The sequence below is a fragment of the Papilio machaon genome, chromosome 14 (assembly GCF_912999745.1).
Source record: "Papilio machaon chromosome 14, ilPapMach1.1, whole genome shotgun sequence".
NCBI classification, from domain to species: Eukaryota; Metazoa; Arthropoda; class Insecta; order Lepidoptera; family Papilionidae; genus Papilio; species Papilio machaon.
Genome location: NC_059999.1, coordinates 1,399,795 through 1,421,443, shown reverse-complemented (window position 1 = coordinate 1,421,443; position 21,649 = coordinate 1,399,795). Strand labels below are relative to the sequence as shown.

Sequence of the window (21,649 nt, the reverse complement as noted above, 5' to 3'; positions counted from 1 at the left end):
AAAGTATTTATAATATCTATATAATATATATATATATAGTTTCCCATTTAAAATATTAGGATTGATATTTATGTACACTCAATTGCATACAAGAGTCAGTGTAAAGCAAGAGTCAATATCGCACGATGTTCGCTACAGCCTGTAGGCTCATTGGCATTAATTTCAACTGGATTTCCTGACCTCGCTCCTCGTGTGAATCATTCGACCCGATATGTAGCCTCCTTTAACTGATTAAGCTATGGACTTGTATATTATCTTTTAATACCATCAGTTGAGAATCACAAGTTGAGATAACTTTACTTAATGAGAGTAAATATGTACTATAGATTATTTTATGTAATATAAACGTACATAGGCACATTAAACGTTACAATTGAATAGTTTAAATGTGTGCATGCAATGCATCATTTCAACAAAGAAGTAGTGTGCCGGAATAACAACAAAATAAGTGATCTTTGTCTGCGCCTCTTATATATAAGTAAGGTAAGTGTTACGAATTATGTTAAAAACACCAAAGAATTCTTGTTTAACTTTTAGTCAAGTCCATAGCGTTCGAGGTATCAGTGTGGGGTCGCCGGCGCCAGACATTCGCGGCAGATTTCATCTACAGCATTTATTTCGGCAACAATACGTGACAACCGTATAAGGTCTACCTTTATGCCTTATACTTAAGTTTTCACCTTAAAAAAAACTTTATCTTTAACACAGAGACTATTAAAAACACGACTAGGAACGATAATTTTGTGTTTTGTGCATTCATTGTCGTAACTTATTTACCAGTGAAACTATTTCGACATTAATTATGGGAATAAGTTAAAAACTTAATTCTTTATCTGTAAAACTTGTCGAAGGCAATTTATTATGTAGGATTTAACTAATATTAATTATATTATCTTCAAGCTTAAAACATCGATAACAATCAAAGGATTCTTCATGGAAAAAGCTCTTTCTTTAGGCTAGATATGGATAAATGAAAATTTGGATATATCCAATCAATGGATTATATTTACTGTTATTAATTTTTATTATTAACTAGCTTTTACCCGCGACTCCGTCCGCGCGGAATAAAAAAAAAATAAAAACGGGGTAAAAATTATCCTATGTCCTATTCCTGGTTCTAAGCTACCTGCCCACCAATTTTCAGTCAAATCGATTCAGCCGTTCTTGAGTTATAAATGGTGTAACTAACACAACTTTCTTTTATATATATAGATATATAGATTATACAAAAAAAAAAACTTATAACGTTCTATTAAGTCGAGAAACAATTGAAAAAAAAAAACAATAAATACACATTGAATTTGTATAAAAATAAAGATTTATTAAATCACGAAAGCTCGGTAAGTACTGTAAGTAGTGGCAAACGGATTTCGAAAGCCGAAAAAATGTTTCTGCAAAAGTCACGACCGGTCATCTCGCACCTAAAATGGAAGGACAAGAGTCGCTAAGGCGCAAATCGCTTGTGTCGTATACTCCAAGTGATTAATTTAAGACAGTACTTACAACAGTGTGTTCTTTTGCAATCTATACTTCTGTAATCTGTACTAAAGGGGAAAGATTTATATATTTATACGTAACGAATAAACTCAAAAATTACTGGACCTATTTCAAAAATTCTTTGACAATTAGAAAACTAAATTATCATTGAGTAACATTTCGGCGGGGACGAAGTTGGGGGCAAAATCTAGTTAAAAGTTTAATGGTCAATAAAGCGCCTCTTAGTATAAATTTATCATACTAATTCTGTACTGTCAGTTTATCAGTGGCCATTATCGAATTTTAAGTGTCACTTAATTTTTTTTAAATTTTCCAATTAATGTATTCATTTTAATCTACGAATATAAAATAATATAAAATGGTTTGCTGTTTTTAGTTGATTGTTTAATTATTATTATTCATTACTTTATGAAAAGAATTTATAGTGTAGAAGAGATATTGCTAAAAAAATATCAAAAAGGTATACAAATCAATGTATTAAATCGTACGTCTAAAGAAATAAACTTTTTAAAATAGAACGATCAATAAAATATTTATTTTAAGTTTACGCAATGGAGTAAACAGTGCAGTGATAAAATTCTTGAGAATTTAATTAAAGACAATATTTTTTTAAACTTAACAGGTATGATAGCGTTAATTAAGTGACAAAATTTCACAATTTACATTCTACAAAACACGTATTATATTCGTGATAAAATCGTAATTATGTAAAAAAAATTATCGACGTTTTACCAAATAAGAACGAACATAAAAACAAGAATAATGCCGAGTTTACATTATTCCAAACCAGCGATCGACTTCAGCCCTTGATTACATCTGGAAAAGAGTAAACCCACATAGTACATTAATTTAGACGAGGCAATAGTCTTATAAACTTCACCAGAGAATACAAAAACAGGCAATGTTTTTCTGTATTCTGATTAAAAAAGGAGATATGTATGTATCTACTTTACATAAATATTTTATGAAATAAAGTACAAAATTAAACTTCATATTATTTATTTATCAAGATCGCAATGGTCTTAAGTACATGTTTTTCTGATAAAGATTGTCTGTCAATATTTAAATCTATGAGCATTGTACTTAAAGTTGTGATGGTATGCATCGGCATGCTTCATATTTTAGTGTTATGGATTGTACAGTTTTACTCAAGAAAGTATGAAGAGATCAGGAGAATTTTTTTACTCTATAGCCATACTATTCGGCCGCATACTATTATACTAAGATGTTTTTAAAGTTCTTATAAGTCTCTTATAAGTCATTGCGATTATAGGACTAAATGAATTCGATTAAAATCACTTATGCCTTATAGTAAAACAAAGTTATCTGGACCGGTGAGACAGTACTTAGGAGGATCTTGTGACATTTTTCACTTCGGCAGGGGGCCCTAGTAAGCATTTAGTTTGACTTAGCAGCCCAGCGTACTGATAGCCTTGTCGGATTATGTTTAGTTGAAAAGGTCTGATTGTTTTACCTTTTTTAATGTTTGCATCGTCTCAACGACTCAGTCTGAGAACATTCGCACAATTCTCTCTGTTCTGTCAGTGTGACCAGATTTGGCAGAATTCTACAGTTTTAGCATAATTAAACCCCCCATTCTATACTTTCCAAAGAATATCGCAAAATTGAACAATAAACAATTTTTAACTCAATGTTCTAAAACCTAAACAGAAATTGAACAGGAAAAGATAATAAAAAAATTCCTGTGTCATTTCCATACTTGCACTGTAAAGTTTCTGTAAATGTTCAAAGCGAAGCTTATGCGTGATCTTAGAAGAATGCACATTCAGTGGATCTCTTCGTGTAAGCAGTAGAATGCTTAACATAAATCTGGTCACACCGCTGTTCGACGTCACATCCACTCATCATTATCATTGGGTATGTTCCGATATGCACTGCGAGCACTGCACAGTGCTATCACTGTAGAAAAATTCGTTCCGTTATGGACTGCCAGTATACTGCCGCAGTACCCTACGGAAATATATGACGTCATAAATCGCCGCCATATTCTACTGTGAGCACTGGCGTTTTTGAGGTAAGGTACTCGCAGTACTTTGATGACGTGATCAGTCAAAACCACTCGAGTGCCTGACATCTTATAAACAAAGCTACAGTTTAATCAGAAAATGTTAAAGTTCTGTAATTCGTTTGGATTAATAAATAAAACAATGGAAGAATTGCAAAAATTAACCTTATTAGACTGTGTTCATAATGAAAAACATATTCTTTTTTATGAAAAAGTACTTACTTTTATTACGTTATAAATTCAATTTATAATTAATATTAATTAAAATATTTTTAATTTGACAGTAGTCCAAAACAGTTTTTTTTAATGTACTAGAAAACTTGAATACACTCATTTGAATGTCGCGTCAAAAAATGCGGCTGACAGTATACGAGATTGTGTTCCGTTTTAAATCGTAACCAGTATAACTGGCTATAAAGGAACGGCTTCACAGTATACTGAATTGACGTCACACTCTACAGTGGTCGCAGTGCATATCGGAACACACATCATTTGTCATTGTTGTTTCGGTTTTGTTTTACACTTTTTGACATTGACAGCGAGTCAATGGCTGATTGCATGGTTGTCAGATGGAATTAAAACCATATTAAATATTTACATTCCATTATATTAAATATGAGGTGACGTGGATCTAGTTGAAGTTAAAAGTCTAATCATTCCAGTAGTAGTCATAAATATTTAATTGTATGTTAAAAATGGCGGGTGCCCCGGTCAAATTGGGTTCTATTGTTTCATTTTGTGTTCTGTTTTATGCGATGTATTATCGCCGTAATGACATAGGTGATGAAAGATTATCACCTGTGAAGAATCATTTGCTGTTTTTGGAGAGTGAGAACAAAGTTGGTGTTGGGAACAGTCAGCCGAAAGTAGCTTTAGGTTATGGAGCATGTCATGATTTGTTCGTGAATGCTACGTCGCTTCTGGACTACAAAGATCTTAAAGGCAGCCCTGAACACTTCAACGAGATCACAAACAAGGAGGAGTTTGTTAAAAGCTTTACTTACTTTTTCAAGCATGGTGCAGCTGCTGAGTAAGTTTTCATATTAAACAAATTATATATAATAAATAAAAAAAAACAAATAAGCGATCCCGAGTAAGTGATTCAGATGATTATGTATTTTAAGATGATACACCTTTAAGAACTTTTTTGATTTATGTTAATAGTTTTAATTTATATTATTGACAAAAATTATGGAGGTACAGTTTACAGCTCACTGTCTTTGCAATAATGCTCAAGCTTATTTATTTACTTTTTATCTATATTTAATATTTGTCAATTTATGTCCTTCAGGAGATTCATGTCTAATAGCAAGTTATATGATGAATTAGTGGAGCAAGCCCTTAAACTGCCAGACACAAGATGGGCTATAGGTGGAAATGCACCCTTAATGGCTAAACGATTCTTTCTGGAGGGTTGGAAAGTACTTTTTGGGGGAAAGATGAGTAAAAAACTGAAAACATATATCCCTGAAGAAATTCTTATAGTTGGTGATGATGAAAATGAAGAAGTGAAAGATGATATACACATGATATTAGAGTACAAAGCTGATGAAAAATTTGGTAAATACAAAGCACCCCGAGCAAATAGATACATCATGCATAATGATGAAAATAATCCACTTTTAAGTTCCTTAGAGAAGCTCGGTGAACATTTACCAAGCTTCAAACCCAATTTGCTAGTCATTAGCGGTCTACAAATGATGGATAACTTCCCATTCAAACAAGATGGTAGAGGTAAGATATTTTATATGGATAAATAGATTCCAGTATTCATAAAATCCAAGCTTTTGACTGTTTACTTTCATATCTTTTTGGTACTATAACAGCCTTAAAAATGTTGTAAAATTAACTATTTCATTTATCTTATCGGATAATAAGTATGTTTGTCTTCCTTATTGCAAAATAATTATATTGTTTAGTTTAGTATTTAATGATGAAACGAAAAAAATCATGAAAGAATTTGGTATATTGTCTCTATGTATTGTATTTTTCTGTTTCAGATTTAAGAGCAGAAAGACTAGATCTAGTCAAAGAACAAGTTTTATCACAACCTTTGAACACATTAGCCCATTTTGAGATGGCAAGTTATGTAGATCTGGAGTTACTGAAACATCTTACAACTAAAGTGTTGCCATTTGTTGATTCAGTTGGTATGAATGAACAAGAGTTATCAAACCTCAATAGTGTATTAGAACATGGCCGTGTTGTTGTCGTCGCTGACTCCAATCCAAGAGTGGCAACAGCACTCGATCAAATGAGGAACACATACAAACTCATACGTGAGAAGAACAACGCATTTGGTAGCAAGAGAAAATTGACAAGAATGCACGTACACACTTTAGCATATCAAGCTATTTTAACTGTACAAAATTCTGAATGGAAAAGAACAGCTGCGGCAGCCGCTAAAGCATCACTGACTGCACATAGATATGTCTGTAATTCACAGAATATAAACCTTGAAAAGACAAAGTTATTACTTGATGATAGTTTTTCAACGACTACTAATAATGATAACAATAGTAGAGTATTCTTCGAGCCTAATAAGCCTGTGGCATGTTGGGAGGAGACGATAGTAGGTGACAAAGTTGAGATATGTGTCGCTCCGGTTCTAATTTGTACAGAAGCTCAATTAACCGCAGGTGCGGGGGACAATATCTCTGCCGCAGGTTTGGTTCTACAAGTCGAAATTTAAATATATATAATATTTATTCCATAAAAATTAATGCATATAATGTTTAATTATAAAAATAGTGAGGAACAATCATATTTATATTCTTTAAAGTTCTTTAAAATTAAATTTGAAATGTAATAACTTGCCAGTTAGGAACCTATTATATAAAATTATATAAGTTAGGTATTTACAATTACAATTTACGTTCATTGGAATGGGTTCATTTAATATTCAAGGTTAAATGTTTTAAATTTTAGATAAAACAGTGACATATGAAGAAACAAAATGTACATGTGGTTGTTGGTACTTAATAAGTAAAGGTAGCTTTTTAGAAGATATCAAATTGTATTAAAAGTTTTCCGAAAGACATTTTACAACACACTATATGTACTTACCATAAAATTTTACTGCAAACATGTATCATAACATGTTAATGAGAATTTTAAACATGTGTTGTGACATTTAAAACACTGTATTGATTAATTGACTCAAACGATAGCAATATGCAAGGGTGTTATTACTGTAGCAATCTATCCTGTATTATTAAATTAAATCTCAGACTTAACAATATTTCCTCTCAAGATTCTAGTAAAATAGAAATCCTCGGCTAACTTATCAGTTTTTGTCTTTTTACAATAAATATTTGGTCAAATTTAGTAATTTAAATTACAGCCACTACCTATTGACCTGAAAATTGATTCTTATAATACAATATTGTATGAAAAAAACCCTTCAATATATTTTTATTTTTATGAACGAATTTATTATATTTATTAATAATCAAACTGTCATACTGTTTTTATACTTTTCTCAGTAAAAAAACAAAAAAAATTTAAAATAGAACAAATCAAATTGTGACTATCGGTTATTTTGTTAATGTTTTTTATATTAATGTAATTGTTATAACACTTCTATATGATGTTAACAAATAAATTAAAACTTTTTTATATATTTACTAGTCAGTCACAAGAAAAAATTGTCAACAATGGGTTTACACTATTGAAACATATACAAAAACATGTTTTTGAACAAGCATTTCAATGGAAACTTGTGGCAAATAGTTTCTTTTTCACTCAATGTTTAATGAGGCTTAGGGATTTGATATTATCACAGTTCTATGGATAACTTGGAAACACTATATTTGTTTACAATTTTTCGCCTTTGTAACACATTCCAAAAATATACTTTTAGGGGAACTTGAAAAAAGAAAAGAAAATTATTCTGATAAATGTTTTATTTAAGAATCTTTACAATATCTTGACAAAAAAGCGATAAATAAATTAGAAAAAACTACAAGCGTTTTTCAATTCCTACTACTACTACTACTATCCTTCATTTCAATTGAAAGCCTAAATTAAGAAGCACATCAAATTCCATACATCGCCGTCATTACAATATTTCTGACATTTCGTTATTTCGTAAAATTGTGAGTTAAAATGAAGTGATTGTAAAACAAGTGTAGTTTGTTCACATTTTATCACAAACATTATGGAATTTAAACTTAACAAGTTCACACTTTCTCTATTTTTTAATTTAAATTTATAATTTTTAAAACATATTTTTTTTCTACTAAATAAATTAACAAATATAATTTTACATTGTTAACCTAAGGAATAAGATAAAGGAATTTATTTCAAATTATCTTTTAACTTATTAACACTAAATAATCAATTACTCTTTATATTATGAGTATGCCTAATCTACTCAAGGTCATAACATACACACATATTTTATAACCTAAACAAGAATATAAAAAAACCGCACCTACCGCACAACAATCCCCTTTTATCCCTCTTTCTAGTGTGGGCAGAGGTATTCATTCCATATTTTAAAGAAATATGGTGTGTTTTTTATATTCCTGGCCAAGCTATACATTCAGATACATACATTGACAATTTCAAAAACAGGAAACTTATAAACAAATCCTTTGGTTACCTCACTTATTAATAGTAACATAATAAAACAAACTTAATTATTTTTTTCTCATTAAACCTAATAAAACAATGGTTTGTTAGTTCATACATAAATTTGCCATATTTTTTAATCTACAATCATAAATCTATACAGATCATAAAACTGGAGTGTTATATTTTGTGCACATAATTAATTTGCATTACTTACAACAAAAAACACAGTCGACTACTGCACCTTTGCTCCACATATTCTCTGAAATGACCAATCAGTTTGACGGGACTTTAAATGGAAGGTATCTTAGCTATTTTGTGCTAATGAAGCAGTTAACAGCTACTTTAATAAATGATTAGCAAATAAAACCTTACAAGCAATCAAGAGAATAAGAAGAGAACTTTGATCAATGAGTCGTAAATAATTTACAACTCATCTCTATCATCTTGATTGGTATTGTTATTTGTTGGTTTCTTTACAGTGTAGGGCTGATATCCAACATTTCTAATGTGTAGTCCACCTCGGATGAACCGCCTCACCACAGGTATGTCAAGCCTAGGTCTATTTTGGCGATCACATTCTTGCTGCCATTTAATCATAGCTATTTTCACACGCTGTAATTCCCCAGCAACAGGATACCTGGTTGGATCCATACCATTTACTTGCAGCTTTATCCATTGAAGTGAATTTAAAGCAAATAAGAGGAATAAATCCAGTTCTATTTTCACCGGAAGCGACAGAGTATTGTAATGGGCCTTAAGAGGCAAAAGTTGGTCCAATACCTCCTTTATTTCGATCAAGTCATTCTTAAGCTGCTCGGTGTTTTCTACTAAATCGATACTGTATGACAAATCGCCATAATTTATTTCAGGATCCATGTTGTTTGTATTCGTAAATCTCATATTTTCTCAAGCTGTAAGAACTGCAACAAAACAATATGTATTTTAGAACTTATGAATACATTTCTAATTGTTTTAATATGTATATAACTGCGTTACCTTTATTATGCGTTGCACTCCGATTTTCACGACACGAAAAAGCAAATTTCGTATTGACAACCTATGCTTTTGTAGAGTGACAAGTGAAGTGTTGCTTTACTTAAAATACTGAGACATTGGTCTCATAGTTCATAATAGAACGGTGAAATTCACCTGAACCTACAGAATGCTAAAATTTAATTAATTAATCCATTTTTAAACAAAATAATTTACGTTTGAACATGAAAATTATAAATTCTGGAGGAAATTCTTTAAGTTTAAGGCAACACATTAAAAATTATTGGCTACAGACTATAAATACAAAATGTAGGGTGTGGCTCGTAATAAAAAAAACCAAGTTTTATCTTGTTGATTTTCTTTATTTTTACTTATACTACATTTTTATCGACGTTCGTCTTTTCATCTTTCATCTCAATATATTCTAATCTATTTAAAAAACCTTCAAACAATAAATAAAGAAAAAATATGAAAAATTCTACATATATGTACCTAAAAAAATTAAAGGAGCAAAGGGAGATGAGGGCACTTCGAAGTGCGAAGATTACCTTGAGCCGTCGTTTACTTAACCTTTGGTAAAAACACAGAATTTTGGTTTAATTATTCATTAAATCCCTTGAATAGTATTGGTAAGGAATATTAGATAAATATACATGTAGAAAAAATAATTGAAATAAATAGATCTTTAATTTAAATCATTTATTTCACAGAAAACACATCAATAATTTTGAGTTAGTATGTACTTCGTTAATATTCTATGTTGTTTGTTATATAAACTTGTTCAATACATTTATGATTCATGTGGTCCTAAAACTAGTAACCTGAAGAACTTTAGGTGAAGAGACAATATCAATCATCTAAGTATTCAAATGGTTCTGGTGGCTCGGGTTCTTTTTCTTCCTCGGCCTTCGGGCCGAATGCGGCGACTGGTTCGACAAGAACTTGCTCCACATCACCAGAATGGTTGAGCATCACAATACCGCCAATTGTAACGTCCTTCAAGGGTACGAATCCGGAACCTTCGACAACTGTGATGCCCTTAAGTTGTTGCCTGACAACCCTCGCAGGATTGCTCAAAATCTCAAAGTTTGGCTCCGGTTCCTTCTTTTCTTTAGCCTCTTTTTCATCGCCTTCTTTTTCCTCCTTCTTAATTTCCTTTGATGTTCCAGCATCCTTGTCGGATTTACCGTGAACGGTTATATTAGGGTTGGGTGATTTCGTTGGTTTCTTTTCTTCCTCCTCAACTTCCATTTTGGAAGTAGTTGAGGTGGTGGCGCTGCTGCTAGAGCTTTCTGTGCCGTGCGCCCTCCTGCGCGCTCTGGCCGCGGCAATACTCAGCACGGCAGTGGTAACCCTCTCTCTTTCTTCACGTTTCTTCTCCTCCAATGGTGCAGGATAAGCATAAAGAGATGGCTTTGCATTGGATTTGAAATCAAGTTGAGGCATTTTCAGATCGGAGTTAAGTGCAATCAGACAGGTCGGGGTAAAGGCTAGTGACAAGCAGTGTGCAAGAGGGAACCAATACCAGTATTGAGTGAAAACTAGCATACCCACTACAGCCAACATATTCATATGCCCGGTCCTATTCTGAAGGGATACGGTGACATTACGTCCACCTGCGTCAATAATACCTTGAGCTAGAATGCCTCCGAATTTAGCCATGACATCTTCATGTTTGTTGGAGATAACTTGTGCGTATAGTTGGCGGAAGTAAGTAACTTTCGGGCAAAGTGTCTCAGTTTGTTGAATAAGTATCATTGCAGACGCAATCAAGGCTCCTTGCCTCACAAAGTTTACAGGGTCAAATTTGACCATGGGCTCCAGAAGACCAATAGCTTCACGATTCCCAGTACCGGCGCAAGCAATGCCCAAGGCCATAGCAGCGCCATAACGAACGTGAGGGTTATATGACTCTGCCAGCAGTGACACCACGGATGGGCACTGTTCAGGTGTTCTAAACAATAAAAATCCGAGAGCGGTAACGGCCGCACGACGTACGTCATCATTGACGTCAGAAACTGCAACATGCAGTAGAGTTCTAATAGAATCATTATTTCCAGTACCACAATAGGCAGTTGCAATAGTATAACACCCAGCTCGTCTTAACAACGGATCTTTATCTCTCAGTAGTTGTTGAACAAGAGCATCTGCCTCCTCAAGCCTTCCGTACATGGTAAAGGAAATGCCCACAGCTAAACCACGCAAGATTTTTTCGTGCTGAGTTTCTTGAGCATATGCAACCATGTCTTCTATGGCCGCTGCATTTCTTGACCCCAACATTACCATTCCCATAGCAATACCTGCAGCTTCACCAGTGACTGCATCATCTTGATACAAGTTAAATTTAAGCTGTTCATAGACATCTTGCCTGTGAGTACCCATTGCTGCAAGACCGAGACCAAGGCATCCACCATGACGTACCATTTCATTCTGAGCATCTTTTAATTGTGTTAAAAGATAGTCAATGATATTGGCACCATGGTTAGCATGAATCAAACCTAACGCATATAAACCTCCACCTTCTGAGTAGCCTGATGATGGTCCAGCTTCTTTTGGTAAATATGACTGCATGAGAGCCAGTGACTCATTTTCATGACCTCTATGGATGACGCCTAGAGAAGCTGTCACTGTAAGCTTAGCCCAGTTGGTTGCTCTGGCAAGCCATTCCAAGTTATCTCTTAAGAATTGATCACTGGTTGTTCCGGCATGCATAAAGGCATTCGCTATGACTGTTGCTGTGTGACATATTGAAACTCTGATTGCATCCTTTGTGTTTTTTAATATTAACATATCTGCATGATTGGATCTAATTAAGAACTGTAATTGCAAACCTATTGATACATCTCCTCCTAAGATTGAAATTAATTTTTCAACTCTTTTCTGGTGCTCTTTCTCTTCATCATTCAGGCTTTCAATATCTCTCTCTGGTTTTTTAGCTTCTTCAGTTGGTGCCTGGTCTACTTCCATAGAAGATTCTGGGAAAGGTCCACCCTGAGGTTGAGGTTTACCACCAAGAGCACTGGGTATTGGTGCAGTTGTTCTTAAAGCTTGCAAAACTCTGCCTAGGAATTGTTGAGTGGCGGAATCATACAAGTCAAAGGCTATTTGATAAGCCATAAGGACAGATTCTTGTGGTCCATGGGTCAATTTATCGAGGATTTCAGCAACTGATAAAGGATCCTCGAGGAAAATTAAACATTGACACATGTTTACATAGTCAGGGATATTCAGACCTCTATATAAACCGACCAGAGAGCGAAGGACTGTGCTACGGAATCCTCTGTTTTGAAGGAGACTCATCGCAACTGTGAAGGCATATTGAAGCATACCTGTAAAACAAAATATCAATTAAGAATTAAATTATAAACGTAAAAAGCATACAAGTTTTTCAATCATTTGTTGAAAAATTAAGCTTACTACATTATCCACTTCTGTTTCCACAGAGCTTATTGATCTTTTCTAAGTTTGTGAAAATTATCTCACCAATAACCCAATACCTTTTTAAGCAGCTTTTCAATTGTAAAGTAACAAAGGAGCTCTATGAATATTGCCATAGGAGATGACAAAACAGTGCTGTTTACAGTAATTTACATATGTTTGAGATACAGATTTTTTTGTAGCAACTGTTTATCTATATTAGTTCAGTATTATGTCTTGATTAATAAAATGTTACTTCATACTAATATTATAAATACAAATGTTTGAATGTATGTTCTTACTGAAATTTGGCATAGATGTAGACCAGAAGAATGCATAGGCTCTTAAGTTTTTTTTTAATCCAGTAAGGATGGAGTTGAGGGTGATAGCAAGTAACAATACAATTTTGTTACTATAATGTTTGTTCAGTGGAAATTACTGAATAATTAGATTTTGACAAATCAAAACTAATAAATCAAACAAAGAGATACATTTTACCTGATATGTCATCAGATTTCATGATGGACTGTTCAAAGATATCCATGCGACGAGTTTCCAGCGCAAGTCCAAGGGCTTGACGATACTGTCCATCGTCGAGGCATCGCTGGAACATCCGGTTCACGATGGCTTCCAAGCGAGGATCGATCGTCTCCGCTGAGTTATCCACGAACAAAGCCTTGCGTTTCTGTGTGTAGAAGTCGATTGCCTTTGCAATTGTAGTATCAACATACTCATTTCTTGCATTTACATCGAACAAGTCACCTGCACCGAGCGCGTACGTCAGTGAATCTTCAAAAGCACCCAAATGGTAGTACACCTTACTGGCCACCAACGCTGCAAGCTGGTGTTGTGAAAACACTTTATCTTCATGCAGTATCTCGATTTTCTCTATAGATTCAGAAATTTCAGGCCAAAACTGATCAACGATATTGTCTAATCGTTTTAACGCAAACTCTTTCACTTCATGCATAGGTTCGTCGAGCAGGGATATAATCCCTGCGGCTGATGTGATATTCATTTTGATTTAATTTCTGTTCAACTTTTTATTCAAATAAACAGCGATCACTTTTTCTTGTTACAAACTAATTCCTTTTGTATGCTGAGAATGATTTGACAAATTCGTTTCGTTTTGTCCACCATAAGCAAAAGCAATTCACTATATTCTGTTCTCAACGTGTGAATGGTGTATTTCAAGCACAAAAATAACCAATGAAAACTTAAGGCTACGTTTGTTCTAGATTATGATTGGTTGGTGGTTGATGAAAACGAGTACAGTTTTCCAGAAAGCTAAAAGCAAGGAATTGAGTATAGACAATTTTTTTGAATAAATAAAATTAGTTTCTAAGTACGATCAAATCCAATTTTTTACAATGAATTAGGTGATACACAGTTTGTTGCAAATGTGATTTCTCTTAAACATTTAAGTAATAAATGCTTGCCTAGTTAATTTATTCACAACACTGGAAACATGCAGGCAATACATGAACGTAAACGTCACACATCATACGTCACAACTCATTTGACAATTTACAATTTGCATATTGCACCAACTCATACTACGTAGCTACTTTGCAATCTGTTACTACAACTTACAACTTTCTTTACAATATTTATCCAAAATGCTCGACTTATTCAGCATCTTCAGTAAAGGTGGTATAGTACTGTGGTGTTTTCAGAGTACCAGCGAAATATTCTCGCCATCTGTAAACGCTCTAATACGGAGTGTAATTTTGCAAGTAAGTTATCTGAAGCCCTTCAATAAAACAATTAACTGAATTAATTTATATCACGTTTAAAGTTATCCTTACTAACCTCATTCAATTTATGTATTTGATTTATTTGCAGGAAAGATCAGGAAATAATACGTTTAATCATAATTCATTAACGTTACAATACAAACTCGATAATGAGTTTGAACTAGTGTTCGTGGTAGCATATCAACGTATACTGCAGTTGTCCTACGTTGATAAGTTCTTGAATGATGTCCACTTGGAGTTCAGAGACAAGTACAAAAATGAACTGCAGACTGGCCACTATAATTCTGATTATGAATTCAAAATGTGCTTTGACAAGGTCCTCAAGGAGTGCGAGAACTGGGGTAGGTGTTTAACACTAGCTGTCCTCCAAAACTTTACATGAAATTAAAAAAAATGTATTAATAGTCTATTATTATTAATATTCCTAGGGTCTAATCTGTTCCTAGGGTATCTTGGTAACATCTATACAGGAATTCATCCAAACTTGGCATTTTTCATAATATTAGGTATATTAAATCATAAATAATATTTTTAACTCTAGAAGTTAAAAAGTAAAGGCTTTTTCAATTATTTACTTTCTCTTATATAGTCTGCACATTACATAATAGCATTAATTTATACTTTCAACTTCATATTTATCTTACAGCTAAGTCACAAGCTAAAATTCCAAAACAAATGAGAACCTTTGAGGATTCTCAGAAATCTAAGAAGACTGTTGCATCTATGATAGAGAGGAAAGGTGATGAGAAAAATAAGAAATCTGGTGAGTTTTCTTGAAATTATAACGGTCTAGGATTACAAAAAATTGTGCAATTACACTGCATTGTACATATTGCACAATATTTTATGTACAATATTATTACATAAAAATAATTATTTCATAAAATCTTAATTCTTCAATGTCATGTCATGTCTTGATTTTAATTGAGTTAATAGTCATCTTCAAAAGTGATATAATTTGAAATTAAATTTAATTAATGTCAAATTCATAGTTTTTCTGAGTGTATAAATTCATTTTACTTTCAAATTTTATAATTTCTGATGCTAAATTTTATGTTATTATTTGTTTTAGTAAAAATAGTTGAATCAAAGAATCTTAGTAATGGCAAGATAGAGGAGTCTTCAGAGCAAGAAGACGATGTGATTGCTGCCAACAGAGCAAAGCTGGCACAGAAGCTTGCCTCCAAGGGCAAGAAGGAGACCAAGTAAGATATTTGGAAACAAAAATTACTATTATTACTAATTGAAAACTATTTTCTTTTAATTCTGGTAGATTTTTATGCAAGAATGTCAGTGGCTCAGGGGTTAAGCACTTGACTTCCAATCTGCAGGTTCTAATCCTGTCATGTGCCAATGTGATTTTCAATTTACATATGTATATTTATCCGACGTTCTTACGATGAAGGAAAACATTGTGATGCTGCACATATTTGAGAAGAAATTCAATGATATGTGTGAAGTCAACCCGCCCTGGGCCAGCGTGATTGACTATGTCCTAGTCACACCTAACCTTGGCTAGGCTCCGAGCCCCTCGGTGGGGATGTATAGTGAGCTGATGATGATGATTTTTATCCATTCATCAAAATCCTTGCATCTGTTGAAAAAAAACTTGTGCTAAATTAAACCATGACTGTTAGATTGGTAGAGCATACTCTTAAGTATTAAGGTTATAACATACTTATCAATGAGATTGTAGACTCATATGAGAAGTCGACAAGTACATGTTAACCTTTAGACTATTGGTACAATCAATTATAATATAAAACTGTGTAAAATATTATGTGTTCTAATTTTGCACATAACTATTGTATCTTATCTTAGTTTAAAACCATTTATCATTATAAGATTTCATTTAATTCCATTACTGCGAGTAATTCTTAGCATTCAGCCTTGGTTCAAGGTTAGGTACATGATAAACCTGTTACAGTATGGATAATAAATTCTAATACAAAGATTGATTTTATAAACCATAGAGAAATGCAAATTTTTTTACTAAAACTCTTAGATCACAAAATATTTTTCCAACGTAAATATTTGACACTACATATTATATATCTTACTAATATTATAAACTAGCTTTTACCCGCGACTCCGTCCGCGCGGAATAAAAAATAGAAAACGGGGTAAAAATTATTCTATGTCCGTTTCCTGGTTCTAAGCTACCTGCCCACCAATTTTTAGTCAAATCGATTCAGCCGTTCTTGTGTTATAAATAGTGTAACTAACACGACTTTCTTTTATATATAAAGATGCAAATATTTAGATGGATGGATGTTTTTTTGAAGGTATCTCCGGAATGGCTCAATGGATCTTGATGAAATTTGGCATAGATGTAGAGCATAGTTTGGACGAACACATAGACTACTAGTTAAGTTTTTTTTATTTCCGCGCGTACGGAGTCGCGGGCGACAGCTAGTTATAACTATATTTCTCATTTTTTATGTAAAATAGATTAATGGCCATGTTTGGAATTGATATTTTCTCCGTTTACATAGTTTCGGTTATTAATCATTCTACTTGTATTTTTTTTCGAAATGTCATACCACAGATGAGCGTATTTGTTTTGAAGTCGTAATTCTATTTGTCTTATGTCCTAACTGGTACAGAGTGTAACAATTTTATTTGGCAACTGTCCTTGAGCTTCGTAGTGCCTGTCCTCGCAACCTTTTACTCCCAGGTATATCTGAAATTGTGCTCTGCGCCGCCACTCATACAATGTTCCGAGCTGTCGAGATATACGAAAAACTAGCTGTCGCCCGTGACTTCGTCTGTGCAGAATAAAAAATGAAGTCTATAATATGACCGCGTGGTGCAGCTACCTCAAATGTTCTATCAAAATAGATCCTGCCATTCCAGAGATTACCCGGAATAAACGCGGCCTTGCGGACAGACATATAGACAGACAAACAATTTTTTTATCATCCCAGTTTTATTAATATAGATACAAAATCACAGATGTGATAATTGTTGTTGTTGTTTTTTTTATAGAAAGTCTCCGAAGAGTCCTAAAGCAGTGGATCGCGTGAAGAAGCCGCGCGTGTGGGAGTTGGGCGGAGGTAGCCGGGACTTGCCCACGCTCGAGTATACCACCGACAAGGATGCGGTGCCTAATGAAATTGTGGCCGATACACAGGTATCTACAGATGGCTAAAAAATTCCAAAACTAAACAAAATAAATTACAAAAAACTATCAGTTATAAAAACTTGCCCACGGTTGGGTATTGAGTCCCACGATGTAGTAAGAAATTTTAATTTTATATACGTAATCAAACTTGTTTTTTTTTTTATTAATACTAATGGGGATTGGGAAATTATTACAGCATTTGACATTCTAATTATTATGGACAAAGACAAGGGATTATTTTATTACACGATAAAATAAAAGAAGGAAATACTTGAGATACATATGAGTCAGAAATATATCTTGCTTATTTCAGCTTGTGGGTCAAATGACGGGTGCGATCAAGGACTTGGAAGTGGAATCAGATTACAGCAGCAGCGATGATGAAGTGGAAAACGCTCAGCCCACTGCCAAAAAGTCTGGCGGCATGTTCAGCTTGTTTAAGGGTAAAAAAACGAAAGAATTCTTGAATTAACTTATTTAAAGCTGTCTGAAGCTCTTTTTAGATATTTTCAAATGAAATTTATTTCCAGGTCTAGTGGGTTCGAAGGCTCTGAGCGAGGAGACGATGCGTCCAGTGCTTGATAAGTTGCGTGATCACCTCATTGGTAAGAACGTGGCCGCTGACATCGCTAACAAGCTGTGTGACTCGGTCGCTACCAGATTGGAAGGCAAGGTGGGGATATAATTTATTTCAATTTCCTTCAATGATACTATAAAAAAACATTTATTGTTTGCAAACTTTATATATTGACTTTGAATGAGTTTGAATATGGGCATTTATAATTGTTTTATAATTTTTTAATATTCATTCTTGATATTTTGCTAATAATAATCAACAGGCGCTAAAATATATATCACTTTTCGCTTTATACATTTTGCTATGTAATTTTTCACAGGCGCTTTTTAATATTTTGTAATTTTCCAGGTGCTTGGTACATTTGAGACAGTGGCTAAGACGGTGAGAGCGACGTTAACGGAGTCCCTCGTGCAGATCCTTTCTCCGAAGCGTCGTGTTGACATACTGCGGGATTGCATGCACGCCAAGCAAGAGGGGCGGCCCTACGTTATGACTTTTTGTGGAGTGAGTATCTTTCTACATCAAAAAGCAAACGAGCAAGTGACCATATGAATTCGCCAAAATGGCGAAGCGACCGCTGCCCATAGACATTCGCAATTACAGATACCTTGCCTACCCTTAATCGATTCTTGATGTTGTATTACTCTAAAAAAAATTATGATCCAGATGTTGTAACAACGCCATCTAGCGAACCATATAATTCAATATTGAACTTAAGAATTATAAATCAGCGCCATCTATTTAATTATTTTTCTTATATATTCATAGGTGAATGGTGTGGGCAAATCTACCAACTTGGCGAAGATCTGCTTCTGGCTGCTGGAGAATGATCTGTCAGTGTTGATAGCTGCGTGTGATACATTCCGCGCGGGCGCAGTGGAGCAGCTGCGGACACATGTACGTCGTCTTGACGCGCTGCATCCTGCGCAGGCGCATGGCCGCCGCATGGTGCACTTGTATGAGAAGGGATACGGTTTGTACATCATTATTTATACGATTGACAGCTAGAAAGAAGAAAGAAACTCGTTTATTACCACACAAGTACAAGAGAAGAAGAAAATTCGCACCACATATTTATGATATTTTCATAAATATGTGGTGCGAATTTAGAGAAATGTGGTAAAAGGGGCCAACTCAGCGTATGCAGAGACAGCCTAAAGCTGTCCCTGCGCTGGTTTTCAGTTGGCTCCTTTACATCCACCTGAATAATTACATAACATGGAAGTTAAAGGCATGTTTGATAATGTCCGAGTAAAATGCTGGAACACTAACTAATAGAAACACTATGTCATAGTAATTTTAAGTTCGATTATATAAAGATTTGTGAAAAGCTACGAGTTTATTTGATAAGTCCTAAGTTACTTATTCAGATCTTACTTGGACATTAAAAAGGCTTAATTTTTATGAATTTATGTACTTTGATTGATTTTTAAAAGTAAAGTGATTTACTACTATTTACATCTTAAGGTCTATTTCATCATCAGCTCACTATACATCCCTACTGAAGGGCTCGGAGCCTACCCTAAGTTAGGTATGACTAAGTCATAGTCAACCACACAGGCTCAGAATTTCTTCTCAGATATGTGCAGCATCACGATGTTCTTCACAGTAAGAACGTCGGATAAATGTACATATGTAAATCGAAAAACATTGGTACATGAGATTCGAACTCAGGACCTGCAGATTGACCCTTGAGGCATCGGTCTCGAAGATCTACCAAAGATATATTTAAAAAAACTATTTTTTTTTTTTAATTTCAGGCAAAGACGCGGCAGGTATAGCAATGGAAGCCATCCGATACGCAGCTGACTCTAAGATAGATGTAGTGCTGGTGGACACTGCTGGCAGGATGCAGGATAACGAGCCTTTAATGAGAGCGTTGGCCAAACTGATCACCGTCAACCAGCCGGACCTGGTGCTCTTCGTGGGCGAAGCCCTAGTTGGCAACGAGGCAGTGGACCAGCTGGTGAAATTCAACCAAGCACTCGCCGACCACAGTGCTACAAACGATCCTCATGTAATAGACGGGATAGTGCTAACAAAATTCGATACGATCGATGATAAAGTCGGTGCTGCAATATCTATGACTTATATAACCGGTCAGCCGATTGTATTTGTGGGCACCGGACAGACCTATACTGATCTGAAGGCCCTCAATCCTGATGCTGTTGTTCGCGCTTTGATGAAGTAAGGGACCCGAAGGGCGTAGCTGTAGGTCGTCAAATAATACACCGGTGCGTGGCTGTCAAACTGACAGCTGTCAGTTTTACAGTAGTGATGTAAAAATATCTATCGATAAATCAAGTGTTTATGAAATTTTTAAGTATTTTTAAGAATATTGTGACGATTCTTTTTGATGTTTTTTTTTTCTTTATGAATTCTCAAATTAAAACAAAAGTTATTGGCAAATCAGCTTGAAAGTCGTACTTAATTTTTTATTGTATTATTTTTTTTTTTAGAGACTGTACCTAAAACATTATATAATTCAGCTACGCCCGAACTAAGTACATTATGAAAAAATTAAAATTATCAAATATTTGTGCCTGTTATATTCGTTGTGAAGTTAACGAGATAAAATATTAATTTTTACATAAATCAAATTGGTATGGTAATAATTATTATATTAAATAAAATTGTTTATTTATACATCTTTTCTTATTAAACAATTGTTACAGGGAATTTTCTTTATTATTAATAATAAAACATTAGTAAAATATTTAAATGAAAATATATTAATTATAAAATCAATTCCATATGCTTTAATGTTAACCATATTATTATTTTTTCTTTGGATAATAAATATTATATTTTCGTTGACATTTCATTTAAGTTTTTTAATTTCCAGATCATGAAAAATAATTAAAAGCTATTAATATTACTAGTATTATAAATCATTTTTTTTGTTCCCAAACTTTATAATTATTATTAGATTTACTTTTTAAACAAACGTGCAATTTATTAATTGCTAAATGGAAATAAAAATTTTAAGTGCCTTTGCCCGAAGAAAAGGGAATCGAAAGTTTCAACAATGATTTCATCACTGCCCAATATCTTACGTTGTTATCAAATTAAAAGGTTACTGTGGAAAATATCACTCATTTATTTTCAACATAACACATCACATAGACATCTACAGATATATAACTAATAGATACCTAATCCGGCGAACAAATCTGAGGCTTAAAGGTCTCCGGAGACTTTTGTAGGGGAAAATTTCCTCAACTTTGTCATTTACTAGAAAATGACATTTCTAAAATTGACTCGATTAAACGTCAAACTTGTATGACACTCCATCGGCTACTCTAGAGCTCTGGCCGACAACTCTACTGCGCCCTTTATTGTGTGACATTGTGTAATTCAGACCTATGGAGGGACTCCATCTCATTCATCATCATCATCATTTCTGACCAGTGCCCTGGACGGACGTCCCATCGCGCCCTAACCTAACGCCGGCCCTGTCTATAGGTTGTATATCTAAGGTAGATATAATTTTGAACGTCATATTATAAAAGTACACGAACCTTGTCAGTGAAAATGATATATTAAGATATAACTTAGCTAATTATATATTTTTAAAATTATTTCGTAACTTCTTGTTTACAATCGTAATTATCATGGAATATATATGTACATTTAACGGACCAGCGATTTATAATTTTAGTTTATATAAATTAATGGAA

At 33.9% G+C, this 21,649-nt stretch overlaps 3 protein-coding genes across 3 annotated transcripts; 2 read left to right on the top strand and 1 right to left on the bottom strand.

Moving 5' to 3' along the window:
* Nucleotides 1-4,026: 4,026 nt before the first annotated feature.
* Nucleotides 4,027-6,230, top strand: LOC106711958 (ADP-dependent glucokinase). Its single transcript, XM_014504390.2, has 3 exons — nt 4,027-4,553; nt 4,815-5,257; nt 5,524-6,230. The coding sequence occupies exons 1-3, from the start codon at nt 4,210-4,212 to the stop codon at nt 6,213-6,215; spliced, it is 1,479 nt and encodes a 492-aa protein (XP_014359876.2). The 5' UTR covers nt 4,027-4,209; the 3' UTR covers nt 6,216-6,230.
* A 3,548-nt stretch (nt 6,231-9,778) lies between these two features.
* LOC106711991 (26S proteasome non-ATPase regulatory subunit 1) lies at nt 9,779-13,650 on the bottom strand. Its single transcript, XM_014504426.2, has 2 exons — nt 13,010-13,650; nt 9,779-12,423 (listed from the first exon to the last, which is right to left on the bottom strand). The coding sequence occupies exons 1-2, from the start codon at nt 13,527-13,529 to the stop codon at nt 9,944-9,946; spliced, it is 3,000 nt and encodes a 999-aa protein (XP_014359912.1). The 5' UTR covers nt 13,530-13,650; the 3' UTR covers nt 9,779-9,943.
* Nucleotides 13,651-14,020: 370 nt separating this feature from the next.
* On the top strand, nt 14,021-20,243 carry LOC106711965 (signal recognition particle receptor subunit alpha). The gene is made up of 10 exons (XM_045680822.1): nt 14,021-14,247; nt 14,357-14,609; nt 14,915-15,031; nt 15,341-15,473; nt 17,257-17,401; nt 17,706-17,835; nt 17,923-18,065; nt 18,318-18,473; nt 18,738-18,942; nt 19,730-20,243. Exons 1-10 carry the CDS (start codon nt 14,131-14,133, stop codon nt 20,158-20,160), a joined length of 1,830 nt encoding a protein of 609 aa, XP_045536778.1. The 5' UTR covers nt 14,021-14,130; the 3' UTR covers nt 20,161-20,243.
* The last annotated feature ends 1,406 nt before the right edge of the window (nt 20,244-21,649 follow it).